Consider the following 23,463-nt stretch of genomic DNA (forward strand, 5'->3'; position numbering starts at 1 on the left):
AGCTTGGCTATTGGAAGAACAACACAACCGTGGCTAAATTTGTATACCATCCGTAATTTCTACTGAGTACATACATAAACATCACTGCTTTATTATCATTACTACTACTCCCTCTTACCCATTAATATTTTCATTTTTAAATAAATATGCTCCCCCTCCGTTGATGGATTTTATAAGTAAAAAAAATAGCAGTCGAGTAAACACCAGAGCATTGACCAGAGGTGACCGCAACGTACAAAGGCACAGGTCTATCACACAGTCATGGAACAGGCTACCAGCCCATGTTAGAAACTGTGATACCTATTCAGCATTTAAAACTACGCTCAAACAATGGTTGAAAACTAACCAGACATGCACTCACAGTTAGATAATTCGCTTTTTTCCTTGGACGTCAAAGTCTTAATCTTAACCTATATGTAACTTGTTTATGGTCTGCTTGTAATGTGTAATGTCCTGTGATTTATGTATTCTATGTATCGTGTCCTGTTGAATGTCTACTGTACTAACCTGCCTTAGGACAACGGATGAAAATTAGTCATTGCGCTAACTCCGGCATATTTACGTTGTTGCTCTGTGCTGACATGTTGATGAATATGCATTGTCCTAATTCAAATAAATAAATAAATAAATAAATAAATAAATAAAATACCTAACACTTTAACATTTAAGCACTCCGCACTTTAATCAGCTCTTCGATATCTAATATTAGCATTGAACACTAGTGAAATACGCGTGTTTCCCTGACCCTTGGCCTGTATGTTTCATGATCCACGATAATGTTTCATTGTTCTTGATTTCTTTCTTATTTTCTGTCCTATTATGTTTTTAAGGACACGTTTTCTCTCTCTGTAATTACTCCTCCTGCTCATACTGGCCATGAAGGCAAACTTTTTTACTTGTTGTTACTGATTTTATTATCTTATGTTGTTAACATCAACCTGCCGAAGGGACTATGTTTATGTTCATTAATATATATTGTCCCTGTTTTAAATAAAATAAACACAAACTCAAACCTAAAGTTTCAAAAACCTATCATAAAAATCCATAACAATGACACCTCTCTTGTTATGTACAGGATGACCTAAAAAAAGAGTCTCACATGACACAGAACATACAAATTTAGTCGGATTTATTTCACACTAAAAACTTCATTTTCAAAATAATCACTATGAACTCATTTATGAATGACAAAACATGACCCATGACCTGTATTCATAATTATTTGTTAAATAATTGTGTTATACTGATACTGAAATATACTGATTCTGGATCAATTTAAAAAATAGAAAAATCTCCATCTCTCATCAGTGGCAAAATTAAAAAAAATCATATCTTGACTCGCAATTCACTGATTGTTATGAGATTTGACTCAGTTATGTCGAGTTGGTTTCTCATTTACCACACTGAGTTTAATCCAGATTGAGTTTAATCCAGATTGCGCATTCCATTGCGTTTTTCCCTAAAACATGGGGCCGCCCATACATTTGGACCTACTGTATCGTTATTAATTGGGATAGGCATTTCTCACAAGCGTTTATAGTGTAAATGATCATAATACCATGATCAGCATCACTGATCTAGTAAACTGCCAATATTTTTCAAAGAGGATATTTGGCGCTTGGTGGAGGTTCAAATTCTTGTAGTAGTAGCTTTTTATTCGGTCATTTCATTCCATTAAACATTAATCAAAACATTTCCATAATTTTGTGTACAGCATGACCAAAAGGGTTTAGGCTGAAGTTCATACTTATTATGCCTAAGCCTGCTTACAAACTTCCACAAGACAAAACACAAAGATTTATAATAAAAAATTTCAAGTGTCCAACAGAAGAGAAATCATAATACAAAGCAGGCGTGTCGTCCTAATTTGGATAATTCAGTTCAATTACATTGTACAATATTGAAGTTTCTGGGAGATATTACTGAAAAGTCAAATAATTCAGCAGCTCACTGACGATAATGGGTTAAGACCTAGACCTAGTATCAGTATCTGTGACACACATTTTTTATTGGTCAGATTAGGAAGATAGAAAATCCCACAGACAAATCACTTAGTAAGAAATACACAGGATGGGAAAACACTCCCACACTCTCAAAACCATTAAAATATCTCCCGTTAACTGGTTGGAATGAAGCATAAGATAAAGCCAAAACTATGAAATCATCAGATGTCCTGTCTAATAAAATGGGGAGGCAGGCATTTGAAATCTAACTGGAAGAAATAGGTATGGAAGATAAATACATGCTTTAGAGTGCTGTAAGTTTCAGCTGTGCATCATTCAAACTGGTCACAAACGACATGCTTACCATATTTTTTCCCATTATCTCAGCTCCCATTACATTGTGCTATGCTAATAGACAGTAGACTCTACAGCTAAAAAGGAAGGTCAACATTCTTGTTCTCCTCCTTTTACAACCCAGAACTTTCACCACACTGACGTTATGCAAGCTCCTAGTGGTGAATGGAATTCCTTTGCATTGTTGACTTTGCGGATGTAACAGTATGACTTACGTTTGTCTGTGAAATCAGGAACAAGGCTGTGTCAGAAAGGAAACGACCAGTAGCTTTTTTCTTTTGTCACCACCCAAGAATATCTCAGCTTTTTAAAGCTAATAAGTTTCCTCAGCTGAAGTTCAGGTAACAGTGATGTTTTTCATGTGTGCCTGTTTTTACTGTTAAAGTTTAGGATCCTTTAAACTTTTTAAAGCTGGACTCTCATAAGACTCAGAATTGAACAAGAGAAGATTTTTATTAGGCTATGTTTATCAGCAGACGCAGGCAGGTTGGACGAGTTTGTGCTTTTACAAACTTACTCAGACGACTTTTCACACAGCACTGTTTGCTACGTGTGACCTCATACGTCAGGGGTGTCAAAGTCATTTGACTTCAGGGGCAAAATACGAAGTAGTTTGATCTGAAGTGGAAAATTAGTATTTTAATCATTATTGTGCTCTAGTTTGCGCTTCCACGTATACATTCATTATAAAATCTGTACGGCACTGAGGATATAAAACCAATAAGTGACAGATATCGGTCCCTGCAGGATCTTCACTTTCATGTTATTTGATTTTGTGACCCATTTTTATGTAAGTTGAGGAAATTTTGTGAGATAATTTTTAAGAAAATTGCAGGATTTTGAAAAAATTCAGAGCTCTTTTAATAATTTGTGATTAAAAATGACTGCCATCATGTGATATAAACGTGGGGAAAATGTGAGCCCTGCTAATATTGTGGAGTTTTATTGAATTTATGTATTGCTATGGATAAATGTACAACTAAATTAGTTTGCAATTGACACAATAACTCATGGTTTCGCTGAAATGGATGTTCTAAAGGGCCAAATATGGCCCCCGGGCCTTGAGTTTGACACGTGTGTGTTACAGTACATAGATGCATCTCTGTCCCCTCTACAGGTTAGACAAACAATTATAGAACTTAAAGAGAAGAAATCTAAACCACCAGCAGAGGACACCCGTGCACTAAGCTGAGTCCGCCTGTCATACATGCAGAGAAATAATAACATAAAGCAAAAAGAAGATAAATATGACAGTGAGGGGGTGGGGGTGACAGAAGGAGAATAACAAGCCCAAACCCTTTCGCCCCAGAGATTCTAAACAGATGGGAGCTCAAAGCAAACTTCAGTGAAGCATATCCTTCTCTGATTCCACTAAAGCGTTTTATTTTGTCCTCTCAGAATACCCTCAGCTCACTGCAGCCAATTTATCACAAAAATCTAAAGCCTCTCTTTTAGCTTTTCTTCATTGGCTTTCCTCAACTTTTTAAAGAAAAATGTAAGTGTATGAACACGTTTATTTCTGGGTCTTACACCTACAAATAATAATAAAAAAAAACTAAATAAAGAAGCAAAATAAATTTGATTTTGTGTCTTACCTTAGATCCAGGGGAGCCTGGAAATCCTGGAGCTCCAGCAGGACCAACAGGACCCTACAGAGACAGTTCAACAGTTAATCACCAACATTACCAGGTGTGGGCTTTCAATGTCACACTGCAGGAGAAAGTCAATAGTGTATGTGTGTAAAACACTCAGATCAGTTATAATGCTTTAACTCAATTTGAATTAAAAAAGAAAAAAAAAGAAATTTGAAAGCAGATAATCTTATAAAATGAATTTAATTGGACATGTTTTGGTCATGGATGATGTGATTACCATACAATGATGAACTACTGATCAGATTTTGAGGATTACATGATAATGTGAAGGTTTTTTTTAAGTTCGGAGTGCAGAAATCATCTGAAAATGTGCGCTATTCCATCATTTTTCTCATAAAGAGACCTAGTTTTATTTGCGCATAGTTTTTGTTGTTTGTTTCTGTTTTATTTTTGTTTGTTTTTTTACTAACTTATGTCTGACCTACAGCTCTACCTTTTACACTATTATCTTATGTTAATATTTATTTTTGTTTCTACAATATACTCTTGCATTATTATGTTGCTGCAAAAGTGAATTTCCCTTGTGAGATCAATAAATGCGTATTCTATTCTATTCTATTCTATTTTATTCTACAAGAGGGTGAAGTAGAATAATACAGTTTCTTGATCTACAATCTAATATAATACAGTTTAAAAGGAGCGTCCTTATGGACCGTGAGGTCAAAATGATACGAAACAAATGTTTTATTTTTTTTTTTATGTTTCCATCTGTGTAGGAATACTTACTGGAGGACCAGCAGGACCGGAGAGGCCATCGTTTCCACGAGCTCCCTGAAGAGATCAGAGTATATGATGAGATAATAAATAATGTGCATTCATGCAACTACAGCCTCAGCTTTAGTAAACGACTACAACAAAAGTTACAAAGTCAAACAAATGAACACATTTAAACCGTCTTTCATGAAATGCACAAAGGAGGAAATGAATGAAAGGTGAACATACAGCAGCACCACTGGATCCAGGACGTCCTCTCTCACCGGGCAGACCACGAGGTCCCTATGCAACCAAAAGAAGCATTAGCACAACATTTTTGTTTGCACATGAGCTCTTGTTGTGATGTTATGGAGTACACACCATGGGACCAGGTGAACCACTTTCTCCAGGAGCTCCAGCCTCACCCTATAAAGAAAGAAGATTCCTCCATCAGGACTGAGAACATGAGACCTTGCTTTATCCCATTTACTCACTGTATTAAAAATATTTACACATTTGCATCTATTTACAAAAATTAGTAAATATGACTCAAAGAATGTTTCAGATTGGACATGTAACCCCTATACAGCATTATTTATGCCTTGTAACGTACATTTTAATTAATATTAACATTTTAGGACCCAGAAAGAATTTTCTGACAATTTTGGATCAGATCTTGTCTATAAAACACGAACAGTCTCGAAATATTACAATGAAATGACATCTGACCTTTGAACCAACAGCTCCAGTTTCTCCCTTTACACCATCAAGACCTGAGTAACCCTGAAAGTCAGAGAAAGCACAAAGTGTTGAGCAAGAAATGAAAAAAAAGAAGATAATAATAATGACAGATAGTGTTTAAAGTGATTATGATAATAAACGCACTCTGTGTCCTTTGATGCCAGGCAGACCAGGCGTTCCTGGGAATCCACGAGCTCCCTGGAATAGTGGGAAGGTAAAAGTTTCAAAGATCATTTAGACATTTTTAATCTACTCCCGAATTTTAAAATCTGATTACATTACAGGCAAAAATCCATTTTTTATTTAGACATTTACTAAATTAACATGACTTTAAGATCACTAGTTATTATTTTATTCAATTACAGTCAAATGTCACAGAATTAACCATCTTTTACAATCACGTTTGATCACTTTTTGATAGAAATGTGTAACTAATATGTATAATTAACACTAAATAAAAACACCGTCTCTATTCTTGCAGTGTTTCTATTTTAAAAACTACAAATGCTTGTTGTACATTTACCTTAGGTTCACCATACCCTACTTTTGACCTAAGATAAGGAAGTTGTTCTTTATTTAAAAGCACAGATCTTTCTAAAAATGACTTGGAGAAAAGCATGGCTGAAAGTGATCTCACCTGAGGTCCAGTAGGTCCACGTTCACCTGATTTGCCAGGTTTGCCAGGCTCACCCTAAAAAAGAACCAAACCAGAAGGCATTGACGTCAACAAACAATAATCATTCAGACATTGATGGTCTTTCCCTCATGTATGAAAACTGCATTTCACATGGTTTAATCCTGACTCAAACTACCCCTTTGTTAACCAGCAAACACCAAAAACTTCTAAAAATAATTGATGGCAAAGACTGAGTAGTATTAAATGTACTTTACTGTTAACCCTGCAGTTAATGTCCTACAGGTGGGGATACAGGAATATAGTAGATTACATAGTAACAACACCATATAATCTAGTATCTTTGGGTCGTTTAAAAACCCAACCCCCATGTACAGACATGAGAATACATATACTGAAATGTATTTTCAAGAATCAAATCATGATGATTTTCCTAAGAACACCTTTTTACCTAAATATCTGTCATTGTTAATTAGCTATATACGAAAAGTAAAAGTTCCATTCAAGCAAATTTATTTTGACAAAAAGTGCAAATCAAAAAAGATGATAATGTTGTAGAATTAAAATAATATATATATGTAAATATTTACCAATATTTTGCTTATGCTTTTTAATCACCTTCAAAATAAAACACACTTTTTCTCAAATTTGACTCTCTCCAGGCAGATGTCTTCTCTTCGACCCGCTTTATTCTGCTGGTGTCGTTCCCTGCTTTCCACTGGGTAATTTGTCACAGCAGGGTTATTACAGAGACTGACAAACACATTCTAGTAAACCTAACATATATGATACAGGACGGTGGGAGGAAGCTGGGGTATCGAGTGACCGACAAAGACACATGCTTTGCTTCTCAACAGTGGAACCCCAATGTGTTGCTAGTTAAATAGGTGCATTGTTGGACATCACATCTGCTGCCATCATGTGGATAAAGTAAAAGTTACATTTTCAATCAGGATTTGAGTATATGAATGAGAAACAGAAAGACTGTCAGTCTGAGACGAAAGCAATGTGATTAAACGTATTTGTTCTTTAAACAAAACAAAAAAAAAAAACATGACATGCAATTTAGTTTTTGTCCTTATGATATTCTATAGATTTCCTATTACAATGTGACCACTTGGTCAATGTCACGCAGTGTCCCAGGAATACCGTGCTGAAGAAATGTACCTCAGGATCATACATTTATGTAATGCTTAACAATTTGGCACCATTGTGAACTAATATTCATGTTTTAAACTAAAAGCTCTGCTGAAACAGAATATCCTCCTGATTTCACCCTATTTGACAATATTGTGGATAAACAATAGGGAAGTGGCCAGATTACATACTCACTCCTTTTAATAGCAGTGGAAAACCTAATCATATTATTTTGAGTCCATCCAACTGGAATAAAACTTCTGACCCTTTAATTTGGGTTGACATTATAGAGACGTTCTCATCCCTGGATCAGATTAAATCTAATCTAAATGACATGTAGCTTCACCTAGTTTAGTTTAATGAATTTAAGGATGTGAAAGTTCCACTTACATCATCTCCAGGTTTTCCAGGAGGTCCAGCGGGACCACGGGGACCCATGTGACCCTGAGAAAAGAAGCAGAGGTGAAACACAGTTACCAACCCCGAGCAACAGGGGGCAGCACTAAAAGGGTTTAACTATGTTTTGCTGCGACAAAAATAGTTTTCTTTCCCTTTCCCATAAACACTGAATAGGCAACAAAGAAGAGCGGTGTGATACTTCAACAGACTTTAACACGTGACTGAGCTGGAATTGGGGGCTTGTCCAGGATCATCTTTTCAAAAAAACCCCATCTGGGGTCATCTGAAATGTCTAGAAATTGATAAAATAATTTTTTTTTTGCAGATTTACTAATTTTTTTTAAGTTAAAACACACAATCTTATACAACTGTATTTTATATTTTTCACCAAATATAAATGTGCTGTAGTTCAAATAAAATGCAGTCAAAAAAAAATATCAGAGCTGGCATAACTTGTCACTAATCCTGATTACTCTGTATTTGTAATACACTATCACAAACATGATCAAAAAACTCATTCTTAAGAAAAAAAAATGTTTTTGGGGAAATTCTTCGAATCAAAATGGGGTCAAGTTTTTACCCTACTGTGAAGTACTGCAGTATTTATAACGCACTAATGGCTAAACATATAATAACAAATGATTTCAATGACAAAACTATTATAACACTCTGTAACTCCTTAGAAAAACCCATTAAACCAAATACAGTAAATGATATATGACAAAAATACATGTATATATATATATATATATATATATATATATATATGTATTTTTTTAACCATCTTATCTGCCTTAAAATTAATTAAAAAGCTTTGATGGCTTCTGTACTTCTGCTGACTGTGCAAACAGTCTGACTGACCCTACTGCATCTGTCACTTTAAGATTTAAAAAGAGAAAAAAAAAACCCCATTTGATTTTAATTACTGGTAACGAAGTAGATTTTCAAACAACAGGACGTCAGAGCAATGCCCAGTCTACTGAGCTGAATTCCAGTTATCAGATTAACACAGCAGTGGGGAGACTTTCATGTATCTACCTGCTGAGGAGACTGGAAAACACTCTGAAACTGTCTAAATTCATAGAGATTGTAGACATTTTTTTTTTCGAGAAGGCAACAGAACATTTCTGTTGAAACTGGTGTGAGATACCATCTTGCTCTCCATGTAATCAATAGACTTTTAGAGGACAGATGTGCACCGTGCACAGGAAGCCGTAGAGAAAAACATCACCTGACTCAGAAATTCCCTTTCCTCTCACTGAAGTCTGTTATAAGCTTCAAATTCAGAGTTTTACATTTATGCTGGACTATCTTTAGTCTAGTCTTACAGCAGCCGCACACATACTTATTCAGAACAGTTGTTCTAAAACCTTTGTCCCAGTTTTACATGAGGCTGCATTTGTTACTATTAGCATTCATTATAAAGACAATTTTTTTTTTATAGGTAAACAGAATTAGGACCAATATATGATTGGTTATTCTTAGAATTTTAGTTTGCAGAATAGAAAACAGCAGTAATAAAAATCGCTCTACGAACTTTACTTGGTTGGTAGAAATATATGTTATTGTCGTCATCGATGCAGTTATTTTACTGTTACTGACTATTTTTAACATTTCTGGTGGTAAGTAACATATTAAAGCTTTATTAAAGGGTAAATTGTTTAAGGAAATGCCCCAGCATAACACATACTGTGGCTAATGAATCCTTAACAATACTGGACCTCAGAACCTAAGTATGGTTTTAAAAAGGTGAGGGACCAGCTCGGATACTTACGGCTTGTCCAGGCTCTCCAGCCTCTCCTGGGTTGCCTTGGAAACCTTGTGGGCCCTGAAATATGAAAAGGAGATGACTGAGATGAGACTTTTATATAGAAGACAATCAAAGTTTAGATAAGAAATGATGCACCACTGCCTATTGTGAATACCAGAAAGTGCATTTTAGTAACTTGGCCTATTTTTAATGACATGTTTTTGCACGTTTTGAATTTTTCTTTCAGATGTTGAATGGAAATGACACATGACATAAGCTTACTCTAAAACAGAGGTTCACAGATAGTGGGTTGGGACCTCTACGTGGGTCGTGGACCTGTTTTTAGTGGGTTGCAGGTATCGGCAATGACATAAAAACAATTAAAAATGACAAAAAATCCATCTAATTTTGCAGGAGATTGAAATGTGTTTTATTCTTACTTTGAAAGCAAGAGGCAGTTACAATAGAGTTTTTTTTTATTTAACTAGTAAGATTTATTTTATAATTTAATGTATAACAAGGTTTTTTTCCACTACTATTCATGTAATGTAAATATATACATATTCTCAAATAAAGTCTGTAAAATAAAACAAAAATCTCGGTCAAAACCTCCTTGTAAATGGCAAATAACTCCATGACAGTGCACCTTGCTAATATTAGCATCTCGGCACAGCTTGGCCATGCCAGGCCATCAGCTTTTCTTCTCCAGGTGACATTATTGCCAATAGCTCTGTAAGACTTTGCCTGAGGCTGGCAGTTAGAGCCAAAATCCCGACAGGTAAAGCAGGGTGCATGGTCCAACATGCACCCTGGTTGGTGGGGATGAATTTACAGCATGTCTGTGTTGTTGCACACGAAAAAGCCTGAAGGCCTGCAGCTGGGTACTTGGTGTGTGTGTGTGTGTCCTTCCTCCGGAAAACAACAAATTAACATAACGTGCCTGCACTTGAAAACCCTCGGCCTGACATTTAAAAAATCCCTAAAATATTAACTGTGAGGATAATGTATTTACATTGATTTATTGTGACCAAGCTAAGCACTTCAGAGAATTCATAGTTGGAAATGGTTCATCCATTACATTTATAATATCGGTAGAATATCAGAGTCCAAAAATAGACACTTTTTTTAAAAAACGCAGTTTTTTCACCAAAAATTGTCCGACTGAAAAATGTTCTTCATTACCTAGAATCCCCATATTAGTACCAATGCAGAATCAATAGCAGATCCAAAAATAGAGTTTTTTTTTTTTAAATGCCATTCTTTCACCAAGAATGATCAGATCAGAAAGATTTTAGCACTAATCTAAAGCCCTGAGTAAATGTCACCATACAGTAAGGTATTAATGGTCCACCTCCTTTCCTTCTTTAAAATCACTCCACGACAAAGGTTTGTTTCAAAAACGCTGTTTTTTCGCCAAAAATCGACCGACCGGAATTTTTTTTCATTACCTGGATTCCACCCCATTAGTACCAATGTTTTAGTGTGAGAATAGTTGGTGGGTATTGTATTAAAAGACTTACACCACTCTACACACACACACAGACAGACAGACGGACGACAAACTGATGACAATACCGTTTGGCCAAGGGTAAAAACTATCAAAAAAGTGGAAACATCAACTAGACACAGTGCGTTTGAGCGTGTTATTTGTTAGATCATTTGGTATTAAATATTGGAACATTTGCAATGTAACTAAAGTAGACAGAATAATTCAGATTCGATTTATGGGATTTAGTAATGTGTGTCCTGTAAGAGAACAACAGCAGATTAAGGTGTAATGACTGTTAGAGGAATAGAGGAGGGGCTTACAGGTGATCCAGAGGGTCCAGGTGGTCCTCTGGGTCCCATTGGGCCCTGAGGGAAGAGAGATGAGATGAGAAACATGTCATGAATGTAACAGACCATCCTGTAATCCACCTATACGCTCCTTTCAAACCACACAAAAACAAAAGCACACATTCCAACGCTCCTTGTGGTGCAATATAGGATGTTTTTTCATGTGATTTTAGGCAGAAGCCAAACAGAAGCACATCATTTGCATTCATCAACCGCTCCACTTCTCATAAACACCAGTCGTCAGCAGTTGATCAGGAGTGTACGGAGCGTTTCTTTCCTTTTTCCACACCTCTCTACCTGCTGTGTGTATAAAAGGTTCAAAGGTCATGAGCGGTGTTTAAAGAACAGATTAAACTCTCAATGACTTCCTCCAACATTATCTCGTAAGGACGTCACATTTCATCAACTACAGTATATCTTGTGTGATTGTCTACCTGCCTGTGAAAAAGATTAGGACTAAACTAACACGACATGGTCATTTCTACTCTAACTTCACGGATCGGTGATCGACAAGAGACAAAGTGCATCGTGTGGAAGAGATCATCTTCATTTCTTCCATTTTTACACACAAAGTCACACAAACACAGGAACACACGCGCACACAGAAAGAAGAAAACCAGGAGTGTTGAATGGATGGTGGCAGTGAAATAATATCAATACGTCTGAAAGTCAACGTGGTTTATAGTGAACTTGGCATCCCTGTTTCCAGGAGTGTAAAAAAAAAAAAAAACACCTCACTTTAATGAATTCCTTTCCTAGTTGTGCTTTCACAGAGCCTCTACTTCCAAAGTCAGGGATTGATGCCAAGAAAAATGCATCCCAGCACAGTGGTCCTTCAGAAAGGAATGAAAGTCACCTTTCAGAGAGTGTGGGAAGACTTCACCACAGTAGGTCCGAAGTTATCAATGAGGCGCTTTATCTTCATGGCATTTGTGTGTTTTAAGGGTTGTGTATATATAGATAAAATTAAAAAGGTAGTTTGAGGGGAGGATGTGTATGTGACACCTGTACATGCCGCTATAATCCCAACATGTGATTTTTTTAACACCAGTCCAATTAAAGAAAGAAAGTCCAGCTTGGGTGTGTGCCTCAAAGTTGCCAGTGTTCTGATCCCAGTAAGAGTCAAGCTACACAGGTTGATCCAGGCTGTAGTGACGTGATCCACTGCTGGCATCCAGAGTCCTCAGGCACTGCCAAGCTGTGGCTCCCTGAACCCAAACTAGTTCCCAGTGTGCTCCATACTCCACAGCAGGCTGCCATGCCAGATACCAGTAGCCACATCAACAGTGGTTTTGTCTTCAGAGCTTGAAACAAAAAGATGATCAAAGGCTGTTTCCATGGTTTTAAAAATTACCCCAATGGGCTCCAAGTCAGGTGTTTATTCTCCATCGAAGCTCAGAAATGTAAAGTATTTTTCTCTTTTAACGAAACAGAAAAATTGTCAGGGGTTGGTCTTCAATCAGCATTGTCCTTTCACTCTTCTTGATCTTGACGAGAGTCCTAGTTTTCATATATGATAATAACCATAAAAGTCTCAAGCAGGTTTTCAGAAAAGATGCATCCGGTTGTACATCTACGATAAGGCTTTCAGGAGTGTTTGGAAGGACTTCCAATAAACCTGGTCCAGAGGTGGAGCTTCTTTGCAGAATAAAGGCAGTGCTGTAAAATAAAACATTGCAGAGGAAGTGGCGCTGATCATCACTTGCTCACCATCGGTCCTTGCATCACACCCATCTGAGCGCCACCAGCCTTCTCATCAAAACCACCAGCCATCTGAGCAGCAAAGTTCTGGAGAAGACGAGAGATAGGAAGTTCATGTGAAATTCAACAAAGGACAAAGTCAACAGGCTAAAAATACAGTGAAACTGACAATGCAGACTTGTTCAAAAAGACTATTTTTAGTCTTAGTTTTATTTACTCTGTTTCTTCCTCACTCCATCCTCTCATCTATCTGCCTCCTCATTTTACCTTTTCGCAAATTCTCATAGTTTTTATGCTTTCTGCCTCTTTCTTTGCTTTCATTCACTTCCTTCAACCCTGCTTATTCCTCATATCATAGAACCTATTTTTGGTCTTCAATCAGTGTTTAGCAGTGAATACATGCCCATCACTTCTACTGTTCATTGGACACTTACTCCACCAAGGCCCGGGGGCCCATTAGGTCCTGGAGGTCCGGGGGGGCCTGGGTTACCGGGGATGCCAGGCTCACCATCTCTGCCACGAGGACCAGTACTTCCCTAAACGAGGACAAATATGAAAATGTATTAAAAATACAGATTATTCTTATATACAGTACTTTTTTATTCATCGTTGGGGGATAATCCGTCCAAGCAGCAATTACAAATTCAAACAAAGACATTGTAATTGCTTTAATGAATTACTGTATGTAAATTTAAAAAAGTAATAGTTACTATTAGACTGCTTCTAAATGTGCATCTCAAAAGTTATCAAAGCAGAGTTTGAACAATTGTCCATAAATCCATCAAAATGGAACTCTTATTATTTTGTAAAATATAAAAACAATATAAAAACTTTGGGAAACAAATGTGTTTGAAGTGAGAAAATAAATTGATTTCTGAGCTCCGGGGTACATACGATAAATCATTAGGACTTTACAGCATTAGCACAGTTTATAAAAAGAACAAGCCTGAAGCACAGTTGAACTGACATGAGAAAACATGACTAACCAGCAGGTATCCAGTAGTCAGATATTCATCCAACCATTTAGTCATTTCATTCTTAACTCCACAAACCAAGACACATTAAAAGGATAAAATCCTCCTTGTATTACAATAGTTACAACAATTATTGCTTTCAATGCTTAATGAAGGGGGTTTCTGTGCATTCTGCTGATTTATCAGGCTGAATTAGACTACACTGCATACCTTTGTGCATGTAGTGACAAAAGACCCTGCAAGGGAATCCCAAACAAAGAATGTGCTAAACACACAAAAGGCAGCTTAAGCTCCGATAGCCAAAGTTAAACACAGTGCACTATTAGATTGGTATAAACAAAAAGACAATACAATGCAACGGCTTTGCCCTCAGTTATTTTCATGTTCGTTTGCAGTCGTTTTAATGAGGTGATTAAAGCTCAGCGGGTGCTGTCAGTGTGAGCTTCCATACTGTAAAACTGAGAGATACAACAGTTCAGGTTATGCTGTCGTCTCTCACAGCTTCACATGTGTGGAACAACCCAGACCTCACAGCCTAATGGAAACTACACATGACATGAATTCGACTGAGTAGCTCAATGAAAGGCTACCATTCTGCTGACAGATCCTTCAACCCACTCATTCACACAGGTCACCATCACGTTCAACTGGACACGCTGCGTTTCTAAAGAAGCGAGTGTTCATCAATGGTTTTTTTACAGCCCGAGTGTGAAAAATACAGGAGGACAAATTTTGTTCTTGAGAACTTGTGCCAAACCAACCCTGTCTCCCTTGTCTCCTCTGGGGCCGCGGGGTCCCTGCTCCCCTGGTGGGCCCTGGGTTAACAGGAGAAAAAGTCAGGTGTTACCTCAGATTGATAAGTCTTTAAAAAAAAAAAAGAAAGAAATGGATAAAAGCAAAAGTAAGTGCATACCATTGGGCCAGATGGTCCTCTTGGTCCTACAACCTGAGCACAGGAAACAATAAATATACAGTGTTTCATTTAAGATGAAATAACATTTCCTCCTTAATTATTAGGTCAACCATCAAAGCTGAGGCACACCAGATGTGTGTGTGTACGTGTGTGTATTATATTCCTCTCATTAGAGCACATTAGTTACAGTAAGTGCTAATTTCTTTGTGCAAAGGTTTATAAGAAGCGTAGGATAAACAATGACTTTCTACTTCCTGCCATGAACTTGTGCTCCCTCTGATGGGTAAAGCATTTCCAGGTGCCGAGCTGCCGCTATTTCCCTCTGATGGTCTGTGAGGATCATTATGGGAACCGTATGAAGCTACTATTAGCTTTGGCTGTCTTACGCTTCCTGACAAGTGGGTTAACAGGCATTTCTTCCCTTTCTCTCACACTTTTTTTTCTTTTGCATGCTGGAGCTTCTGAAGTATTTTATTTATCATTTATTTTTTGCTGAGGTGGAATTAGAAAATCTATTTGTACACAAACCCTTTCAAAGTACAATCAACATAAATTCACAAACACATTTTTGTGCAAAAATACATAGTACGGGTAAATATTTGTCTCCATTTAATGCCCCATACACCTCATTCCTGAGGCTGCTATTATGTTTGATGCAACTTCCTGTGTCATACAAAGTTAATGAAAAAAATAAATTGTCTTAGTGTTCATGCAATCAAATGTCACACATGGAGAACAACAACTTCCACTTTTAGCTTTTCACAATAAGACTCTGGATACATTATTATCAGCATAAAATGTCTACTCCTGATTCTGATTATAACGTTATAAAAAAATAATTGTGTTTATTTAATAGAGCACAAATCCTAACTGAATTTTTAAAAGATCTATTACTGATTACTGCTACCTCTTTGGTAACACAGTAAATTGTGCATATAGTTATTATTTTTGCTGCAAATTAAAATGTTAAAGTGTTTTCTTTTAAAGAATGTACATATTAGTCATTGTGTCATGCTTTGGAGCACAAGTGTAAAGCACACCCTTAATATTTCAATAACCTTTAATGCACATGCATGTGTGTAAAACTGTCATACTGTTGTATTCCTTATGAAATTTGTCTTTCTCTGCTGAGCTCAAGAGTTTCTATGGAAGGTTGTTATTATAAGGCTTTGAAATAGAGCTTTGATTTAGGAATAAATAAGAAAAGCCTTTCACTCATTCTCCTATACCCCAACATAAGATTTCCAAATATGAACTTACATCAGTAATATCTCCAGGTTCACCCTTTTGACCCTGATGAAGAAAAAAATAATAATAGAGCTGTTATGATATGAACCACATTTCCTTTTCTCAGTTATCAACAACACAAGAGTTCTCCATCAGAAACAACTAATGAACAAATGTAATATAAGAGAGTGAAGCTTTTAAAGAACACAGATCATCACAAGTTCTAACTATCACTATCACTTGGCGCTAAATATTATGGCACAGATTAGCGTTAAAATATCACACAGCACTTGAATATTATGCAGATTCTCACCTTAGCTCCAGGTGATCCTGCAATTCAATTTTAGGAGAACATGAAGGGAAAAGAAATCACATTTAGTCAACAGATCACAGAAAAACAGTCCACTGGGATCACTCAGTTGCACTGGGAAACAAACTTTCCACACTTAAACTACTCCAAAGACCACCACCAAATCATATATTTGTCACACAACCCTAGAAAGGTTGGGAAGGTGTTGGTTGGCCCATCATTTCAGAGAAAGAGTTCAAAGCAAAAGCAAAGCAGCAATGTTAGAAAGCAGAGTCTAGCCTGCAGTATAATTTGCTGAAAGTGTTGTGTTTTTGAAGCTTAACTGAGAGCACTAAAGCAAAGTGTAAGTGGCTGAATGGAAATAAACCTGAGAGTATTTTCAACAGATGTTTGGATTTGTTTGACTTGTCATCTTCTTCTATATTCCTTTATGAGTTGCTGAAGCTTTTCCTGGCCGGTCCACAAAATACAAAGACAAACCTCCCATGGGACATGAACTTTGCACTGAAAGGTAGTATTGCTAACTGTTTTTCCCTATTCTGAAATGTACTTGGAAAAATTAAAATATGACCTATTTTAAAATGAACCTAACATACACATCTTTTAAACTGTGAAAGGAAACCAGATTAAAGCTGTGTGAGGTTCAGGACGTTATGGGCAAAATACAAACTGACCAAAACTAATACCTCGATATTTTTTTTCTCAAAATCTCAATAAAGTCTCACCAGAAAGACAATTCTTGGTTAATTTGCTGATGCAAAATGCCACGCAGGCCCATTTAGCTGCACAATATGTGTCGCTTTTGTCTTTTTCTCCTATAAGGGACAGCACGTGTGAGTGAGTTCTGTAATGTGGCTTGTTTAGGGGAAGGTCTGGGTTAGGGCTCAGAAATCCATCTAACTGTAGCAAAAGCAGCAACTCCTAAAATGAGTATTTTAATACAAAATAAGCTATAAAATAAAGTAAAATATTGAAATAGGTGACATTGTAATTTTCTATATCACCAAAATGGAAAACTTTCTATATCTTGAATCTAGATATATTACCCAGGCCTATTTCCAAGCAAATTAATTGATGAATATAGTAAAGGCAGGTAATGTAGATGTTTTTATGACAAAAATAACAAAAAAAAAAGTTAAGAAATAAGTTAGAAAACTGTGGGTTCAAGTCCTGCAGATGCCCCCCTCTAACCCTGGATTGACTGATGTCTGAAGAAGATGACATAAAATACACGTAGTTAAAAATCTGAAAGGCTTAAATAAGAACTAAAATAAAAGATAATCTCAATGTATGAAGCAGTTAAACAAGCAGGCAGCAAACAGTGGCACCTCTTATTTCAATCTTTGTTTATATTTCTAGAGTCAGCGCTCTGGGTTTGGATATAGGGCTCTTTGTTTACCAGGAAACCCATGGCTCTTTGAAATGTAGTGAATGGCTCCTTTTAAATGTCTGAGCTTTTTGCGGCGTGTCGCTGATTTTTCTTGCCATCAGATTCAGAGAAGTCCACAGAGAGGATATAGACTAGTAATGTGAAGCTGTGTCTGCCTGGCTTAGGTATTTCCTTAATGACTCCCATATGTTTTCATGATACTCAGGGTAGAAGAAAGTATTTAAACAAGATGGGGCCAAGGTGAGCCAGCAATGGAAAAAATCATAGCAAGGTAGCGTTTCATTGAAATGTGTTACTGTTGCTGTCGATTTCTAATCATTTGTTTCCTTTGGGGATAGAAAACTGGATTCAAAATCAATCAAGTTGAGATAAGCCAACTTTTGATTTATTCCACTCAGTTTGTGTGCTGTTTTCTCCCCCCATAAGAAAACAATATGAAAGTCATCAGTAATTTATTTATGAGAGGTGAGAGATAAATAAATTACAACCAAAGGATGGAGGCTGGTCAGCAGCGCAGATGGGACAACACTCTCCGAATGGGATTTCTGGTTTGGGGCAGTCTTTTAGGTCCTCGCAGACAATGTCATCACACAGGACGGTTCCAGTGTCACACACACAGATGCGACAAGGCTCTGGTTTCCAAACGTCTTTGTCGCTATAACGCTGTCCATCCTGTATGCAGCTAAAAGCATCCTCTTCTTCAAAACAAACACACACACAGGTAGGCAGTGGAAAGAAAAATGAAATTATACATCAGAGTTGTACCATGATGACTGAAATATAATGTTCCTAACATCAGTTTTGATTGACCAATAATTAAAGAGAGTTTAATTCGAGACGTCAGGTAAGTTATGATTCCAGCAAGTTCTTTTTGAATGTACATGTACTACTTTTTGCTGTTGTTTTTTTAGTTTAGTTTTTTCTTTCTTTTTTTTGATCCTCAATCAAATTCACTTTGATCTCCTGATATGTTTCGACTGTCAACTGACAGTCTTCTTTCAGAGGGCCTCTGCTGATTGCTTTGATGTCTCCTTGACTTCCGTGTAATTATAATCCAGCAAGTTCATTATGAAATCATATGTTAAGGTTTCATTTATACAGAAAACAGTTTTCTTAGTAAATTACTCTAATCTGTCTCTGTACACTCCAGTAACATGACATTCTCTTTGAAGAAGCAGAAGCACAGGTGTGTGTCCTGGGAGGGTTGTACTGTGTGTGTTGTAAAGCAAAAAATAATAAAGACATTGTTGGAAAAAATGTTTTACTCTAATCCCCTAATACGTTTTCGACTGTCAACTGCAGTCTTCTTCAGAGGCGTCTGCTGATTGCTTTGATGTGTCCTGGACTTCCGTGTAATAATTCCAGCTAGTTCTTTTTTAATCATATGTTAAGGTTTCATTTATTCAGAAAACAGTTTTTAGGAAATTCACTTTAATCCCCTAATACGTTTCGACTGTCAACTGCCAGTCTTCTTCAGAGGCGTCTGCTGATCGCTTTGATGTGTCCTGACTTCCGTGTAATAATTCCAGCAAGCTCTTTGTGAATCATATGTTAAGGTTTCATTTATTCAGAAAACAGTTTTTAGGAAATTCACTTTAATCCCCTGATATGTTTCAACTGTCAACTGCCAGTCTTCTTCAGAGGCATCTGCTGATCGCTTTGATTTGTCCTTGACTTCCATGTAATAATTCCAGCAAGTTCTTTATGAACAATATTTATTCAGACAACTGTGTTTATTCAAAAATCTACTTTGATCTCCTGACGTGTTTTCAACAGGTAACATTGGCTTTTCATGGTATATATATATAGATATATATATATATATATATATATATTATATATATATATATATATATATATATATATATATATATATTATATATATATCTATATCTCTATGTCTGCAGCGTAGCCTAAATGACAAAGTTAACAAATTAGAGTCTGTTTCTGAATAATGACTAATTATAAAGTGTTAGTTTTGCAGTTGCAGCTTCTATGGTTCAGTCCAGCTGTACAAACTGTGGCTCCGTCACTGGAGGGCAGTGATTATGTGCATCCTCTGAAGAAGCCACAGGGGGGCAGTGTCTATCACAGAATCAAACAGAAGCTTGAGTCAAATCTGCAGGACTTCACCGAAGCAGGAGACCTAGTGCCTGAATTCCTGGACAAGATAAATACACAGCTTAGTTTGCTTTTTGGGGGGAAACTCCCTAATTTACTGACAGGCACTGCATTCACTAAGTTAAGTCTTTGGATTTTTCTTCTTTTTTTTTTTTGGTGTGGGCTCATAAAATGTATTTCCTTTCCTCGTGAGTTTTGCATGTCCTGTAGTAGAACTACAACAAACATAGCCATATGTTAACTAGGTGCTGGGCAATATGGTCCAAAACTTATATCTCAATATTTTTTCTTAGAATGGCGTATGCGATAAAAATCTCAATACTTTTAATTCAATAAAGTCTTACTAGCGAGACAATTCAGAGTTAAATTGCTGCACAGGCAAACAGCTGCACAATATTGCTCCTCTAGGGACAGCACATGTGAGTGAGTAGTGTAGATCTGGGATAAAAACACACAGCAATCCATTTAATTGAGCTTTCCTGCTGGTCTGAAAAATAGAGCAAGAAAGGACTCCTAAAAACAGGTATTTAAATACAAAATAAGCTATAAAAATATACTTATCGATATAGGCGATATCGCTAAAATAGAAACTCGATATATCTTAAATCTCGCCCAGCTCTAATGTTAACTTTTTTTTTTCATTTTCCTCTCTCTCTCTCTCTCTCTCTCCCTCAGTTAACAACAGAAGGTCAAAGATTCAGTGGAAGAATCCTTTAATTAGCATCAGTCAGCCTGTGCTGAGGGGGAAAGTGGTCTGTGCAGTGACAGAAAGGCCTCAGGCTATAAACCACTGATAGAGGTGAGAGCAGCCAGTACAGTAGCTATATTTACCTTTGCATATTGCTTAGGGTCTAGCTAACCTGGCAGACCTCAGCACCAATGAATGAGGTCTTTCTGGTAAGGGACAGAGTGGCCAATTCAACAAACTACCGCCTAATATATAAACACTGGGGGCAACATTTTAAAAACCCCCACCAGGAAGTCATAGCAGTGTCAGATGCCAGTTATAACACGTCTGAGAAAAGAGAAAACGGCCATATTTGATGCACATCATGCCTTCCAGTTTTCAAATGTTGCAAACCTGCATGTGTTAACATTAATAACACCTGCTGCACGTCCATGATGTGTGGGCTATTGTGAGACGAAGGCTGTTTTTGCTATTTGTCACTTGAGGAAGGTAATCAAACCTCTCTCACCATCACATGTGTTTGCGTTCCATGGGTGGAAGTTTGGAAATGTAAAGTAAACCCAGGTGAAACCTAATGATTCACCATAAAATGAAACTTTTGTAGGTCAACATACATGTATAAGGCTGTTGGATCCCTACAGTTTCTGCCTATGATTCCTGCTGAGGTCCCATTTGGCTAAGGGCATGCATCAAACCTCCAGACTTTAAAAGGGTAACCTGAGACTTTCAAGCACTTTGGTGAGACCATTTCTTCCCTTTTTTTCTTTCTGCTGGAAAAACACACCTTTCCTTTGTAAAGTCTTGGTATGCCTGGCTCGTATGGAGAGAGGAGTATATTTCTCACAAGCTTCAATAACAAAGTCCCTGCTCTTATTTTTCCAATCACCTCTCCCTGGCTCAGACTCATTTTGGACTCACTACTGTCTCAGTTACTGGGTAATCCTCTAAGCAGATGGAGACGTTGAAATCCTAATGAACTTTATTTCAATCTGTGACAGCACCTCTACCTGAGGAGCCTATTCTAATCAATGGAGAATGAGCCATTAACAGTTAACACCATGTCAGTGTAGACGGGATTACATCCAGACTGTATTTTGCCTTTGATCTATTTTTGTTGTTTTGAATTATTGGTCCACCTTTACATCTCAACAAGCTGAGATTTGCCTGATGCCCTATGACAGCAAAGGAATGTGAACACTTTTCTCTAAATGGCCTTGAGCCTGTCCACCTTTCACTTTTTTCTCATCACCCCTCCTTTCTCCGCCCACATTAGGTGAAGCTGGTTCAGACCAGAGTCTGACTAAGGCACCAAAGCACCTACAGGTGCCTTACACCAGTGTTTCCCAACCTTGTCCAATTTTGTTCCCCTTAGTTCATGTTATGTATTGTTTATTTGTGCCAGCAGGCTTGTTTAAACCCTTTCCTGATGTGTCTGGTCCAACATTAACATCAGAAGCAAGTCTTTAATTTAAATATTTCTGATGTTTTGGCCATTTTATGTTTGAACTTCACTGATGTATTCTACAGAGTTGTGCAGCAATCTATTACCGATGGATGAGGAAAACGTGCATGTACATGTACAAAATTTGTCTTATGTTAGAAATTAGATTAATAAATGTTTGTCTACCCCTGAGATGTGGTTTCCAACCCCTGGTTGGAAACCACTGCCTTTAGACCAAAAGCCTAAAACAAATCCAACAATCAAGATTAAAATTTATTTTGCATTTGTTACTCTCAACAGGTTATTTAAGTAATTGAACAAATATAAACTCTGCACTTCGAAGCGCGTTATTTTGAAGTTTGGCGTTAACATTTATTTCTACCTTTAGTGCAAACTACGTTAGGTTTGGTAGTATATTATTCACTTCATATTGGCCTACTAAACAGGTAGACGGAAATGCAACAGAAATGATCACCTTTATCTCCGTGCTTCATTCAGAAATGGCATAATTACGCACAGAAATGGCTTTATTACGCACAGAAACGGCATAATTTACGTGCGTAAAAGTTGCAGAACGCATCTTTCCAAGGGCAAATTTTATAAAGTCACATTAATTTACACCTTTTAAAGCTTCAATGAAAGAGAAAACTATTTAAAAACCCTCTAGATGTCAGTATGAGTTTTATATTCAACTTAAACAGTTTTTCTTTTTAAGTAGAGAATTAGGCAGCCACTTACGGTCGTCTTGACACCTCACCACCGCAAATAGACAAAGTTGTGCTGCTACAAGTAGCAGTAGAGTCCGGGAATCCATAAAGCTGAACATGTCTAAATATTAGACATGCAGGGCCCTTCAGGGAGATAAAAGGGGGCAAAGGGAGCGCAGACTTCTCTCACTGTGCAGCGTATGTGTTTCTCAGTTACAGGAGCAGAAATATTCAGCAGCACCTTTCCCCCCCCAAAAAAACCCCCCAGCGATGTGGGAATCCAGCTGCAGGACCCGGACCTGCTGCAGACTCTCAGCACCGACCGCTCCAAGCCACACGCTGTACTTTTATGTCCCCGTTAGCTTCAATGAATCTTCGTTTATTCCCAAATATCAGACCAGCCCCCTTTACCCTCCTGTCAGGATGAAACCCGACCCCTGTCTCCCTCCCTACTATCCCCCAGGTTTAGTTATACTGGTCCCAGACCACTCCTCTCCACACGTGCTGGACTGGACCCAAAGAGGCCGAAAAGTTTGGTTTCTAATTTTAGGGCCCACCCATAACACCCCCCCCTCTCTCTCTTCTGTTCCGCGAAAGCATAACCACATCCAAATCACCACAACAGAGAATAAAATCAACCATTCCACATTTTCATGCTCATGCTTTTAACCAGAGAGACACACCCTTCATTCAGAATAAAAAGATGAGCACAAACAATTAGCTACCCCAATTACCCATGAAGGAGAACATGCAAAGTCCTTAATGACTGGTCAAAAATGCACAGCAACCATTAAAAAGACTGTAAAATAAAAAAAAAAAAAAAAAAAAAAAAAAAAACTTTAAAAAAGA

The 23,463-nt window shown here is 37.3% G+C and overlaps 1 protein-coding gene across 4 annotated transcripts in view; it reads right to left on the reverse strand.

The window, feature by feature from the left end:
• The window catches only part of col2a1b (collagen, type II, alpha 1b), a 47,772-nt gene extending 24,738 nt beyond the window's left edge, over positions 1 to 23,034 (reverse strand). The window contains exons 1-18 of one of the 4 annotated variants that reach the window (XM_028445794.1): positions 22,646 to 23,034; positions 18,146 to 18,352; positions 16,271 to 16,287; positions 15,991 to 16,023; positions 14,731 to 14,763; positions 14,579 to 14,632; positions 13,278 to 13,379; positions 12,853 to 12,930; positions 11,116 to 11,160; positions 9,331 to 9,384; positions 7,548 to 7,601; positions 6,024 to 6,077; positions 5,531 to 5,584; positions 5,375 to 5,428; positions 5,027 to 5,071; positions 4,895 to 4,948; positions 4,679 to 4,723; positions 3,893 to 3,946 (exon numbers count right to left, since the gene is read on the reverse strand). In XM_028445794.1, coding sequence (XP_028301595.1) covers positions 3,893 to 3,946; positions 4,679 to 4,723; positions 4,895 to 4,948; positions 5,027 to 5,071; positions 5,375 to 5,428; positions 5,531 to 5,584; positions 6,024 to 6,077; positions 7,548 to 7,601; positions 9,331 to 9,384; positions 11,116 to 11,160; positions 12,853 to 12,930; positions 13,278 to 13,379; positions 14,579 to 14,632; positions 14,731 to 14,763; positions 15,991 to 16,023; positions 16,271 to 16,287; positions 18,146 to 18,352; positions 22,646 to 22,733 — 1,125 coding nt within the window. In that variant the 5' untranslated portion in view covers positions 22,734 to 23,034. Of the gene's footprint in view, positions 1 to 3,892; positions 3,947 to 4,678; positions 4,724 to 4,894; positions 4,949 to 5,026; positions 5,072 to 5,374; positions 5,429 to 5,530; positions 5,585 to 6,023; positions 6,078 to 7,547; positions 7,602 to 9,330; positions 9,385 to 11,115; positions 11,161 to 12,852; positions 12,931 to 13,277; positions 13,380 to 14,578; positions 14,633 to 14,730; positions 14,764 to 15,990; positions 16,024 to 16,270; positions 16,288 to 18,145; positions 18,356 to 22,645 lie in introns of those variants that run through there. The other 3 variants (XM_028445793.1, XM_028445795.1, XM_028445796.1) reach the window with 3 other exon arrangements.
• Positions 23,035 to 23,463: the final 429 nt, after the last annotated feature.

Source organism: Gouania willdenowi, chromosome 5 (assembly GCF_900634775.1).
Source record: "Gouania willdenowi chromosome 5, fGouWil2.1, whole genome shotgun sequence".
NCBI classification, from domain to species: domain Eukaryota; kingdom Metazoa; phylum Chordata; class Actinopteri; order Blenniiformes; family Gobiesocidae; genus Gouania; species Gouania willdenowi.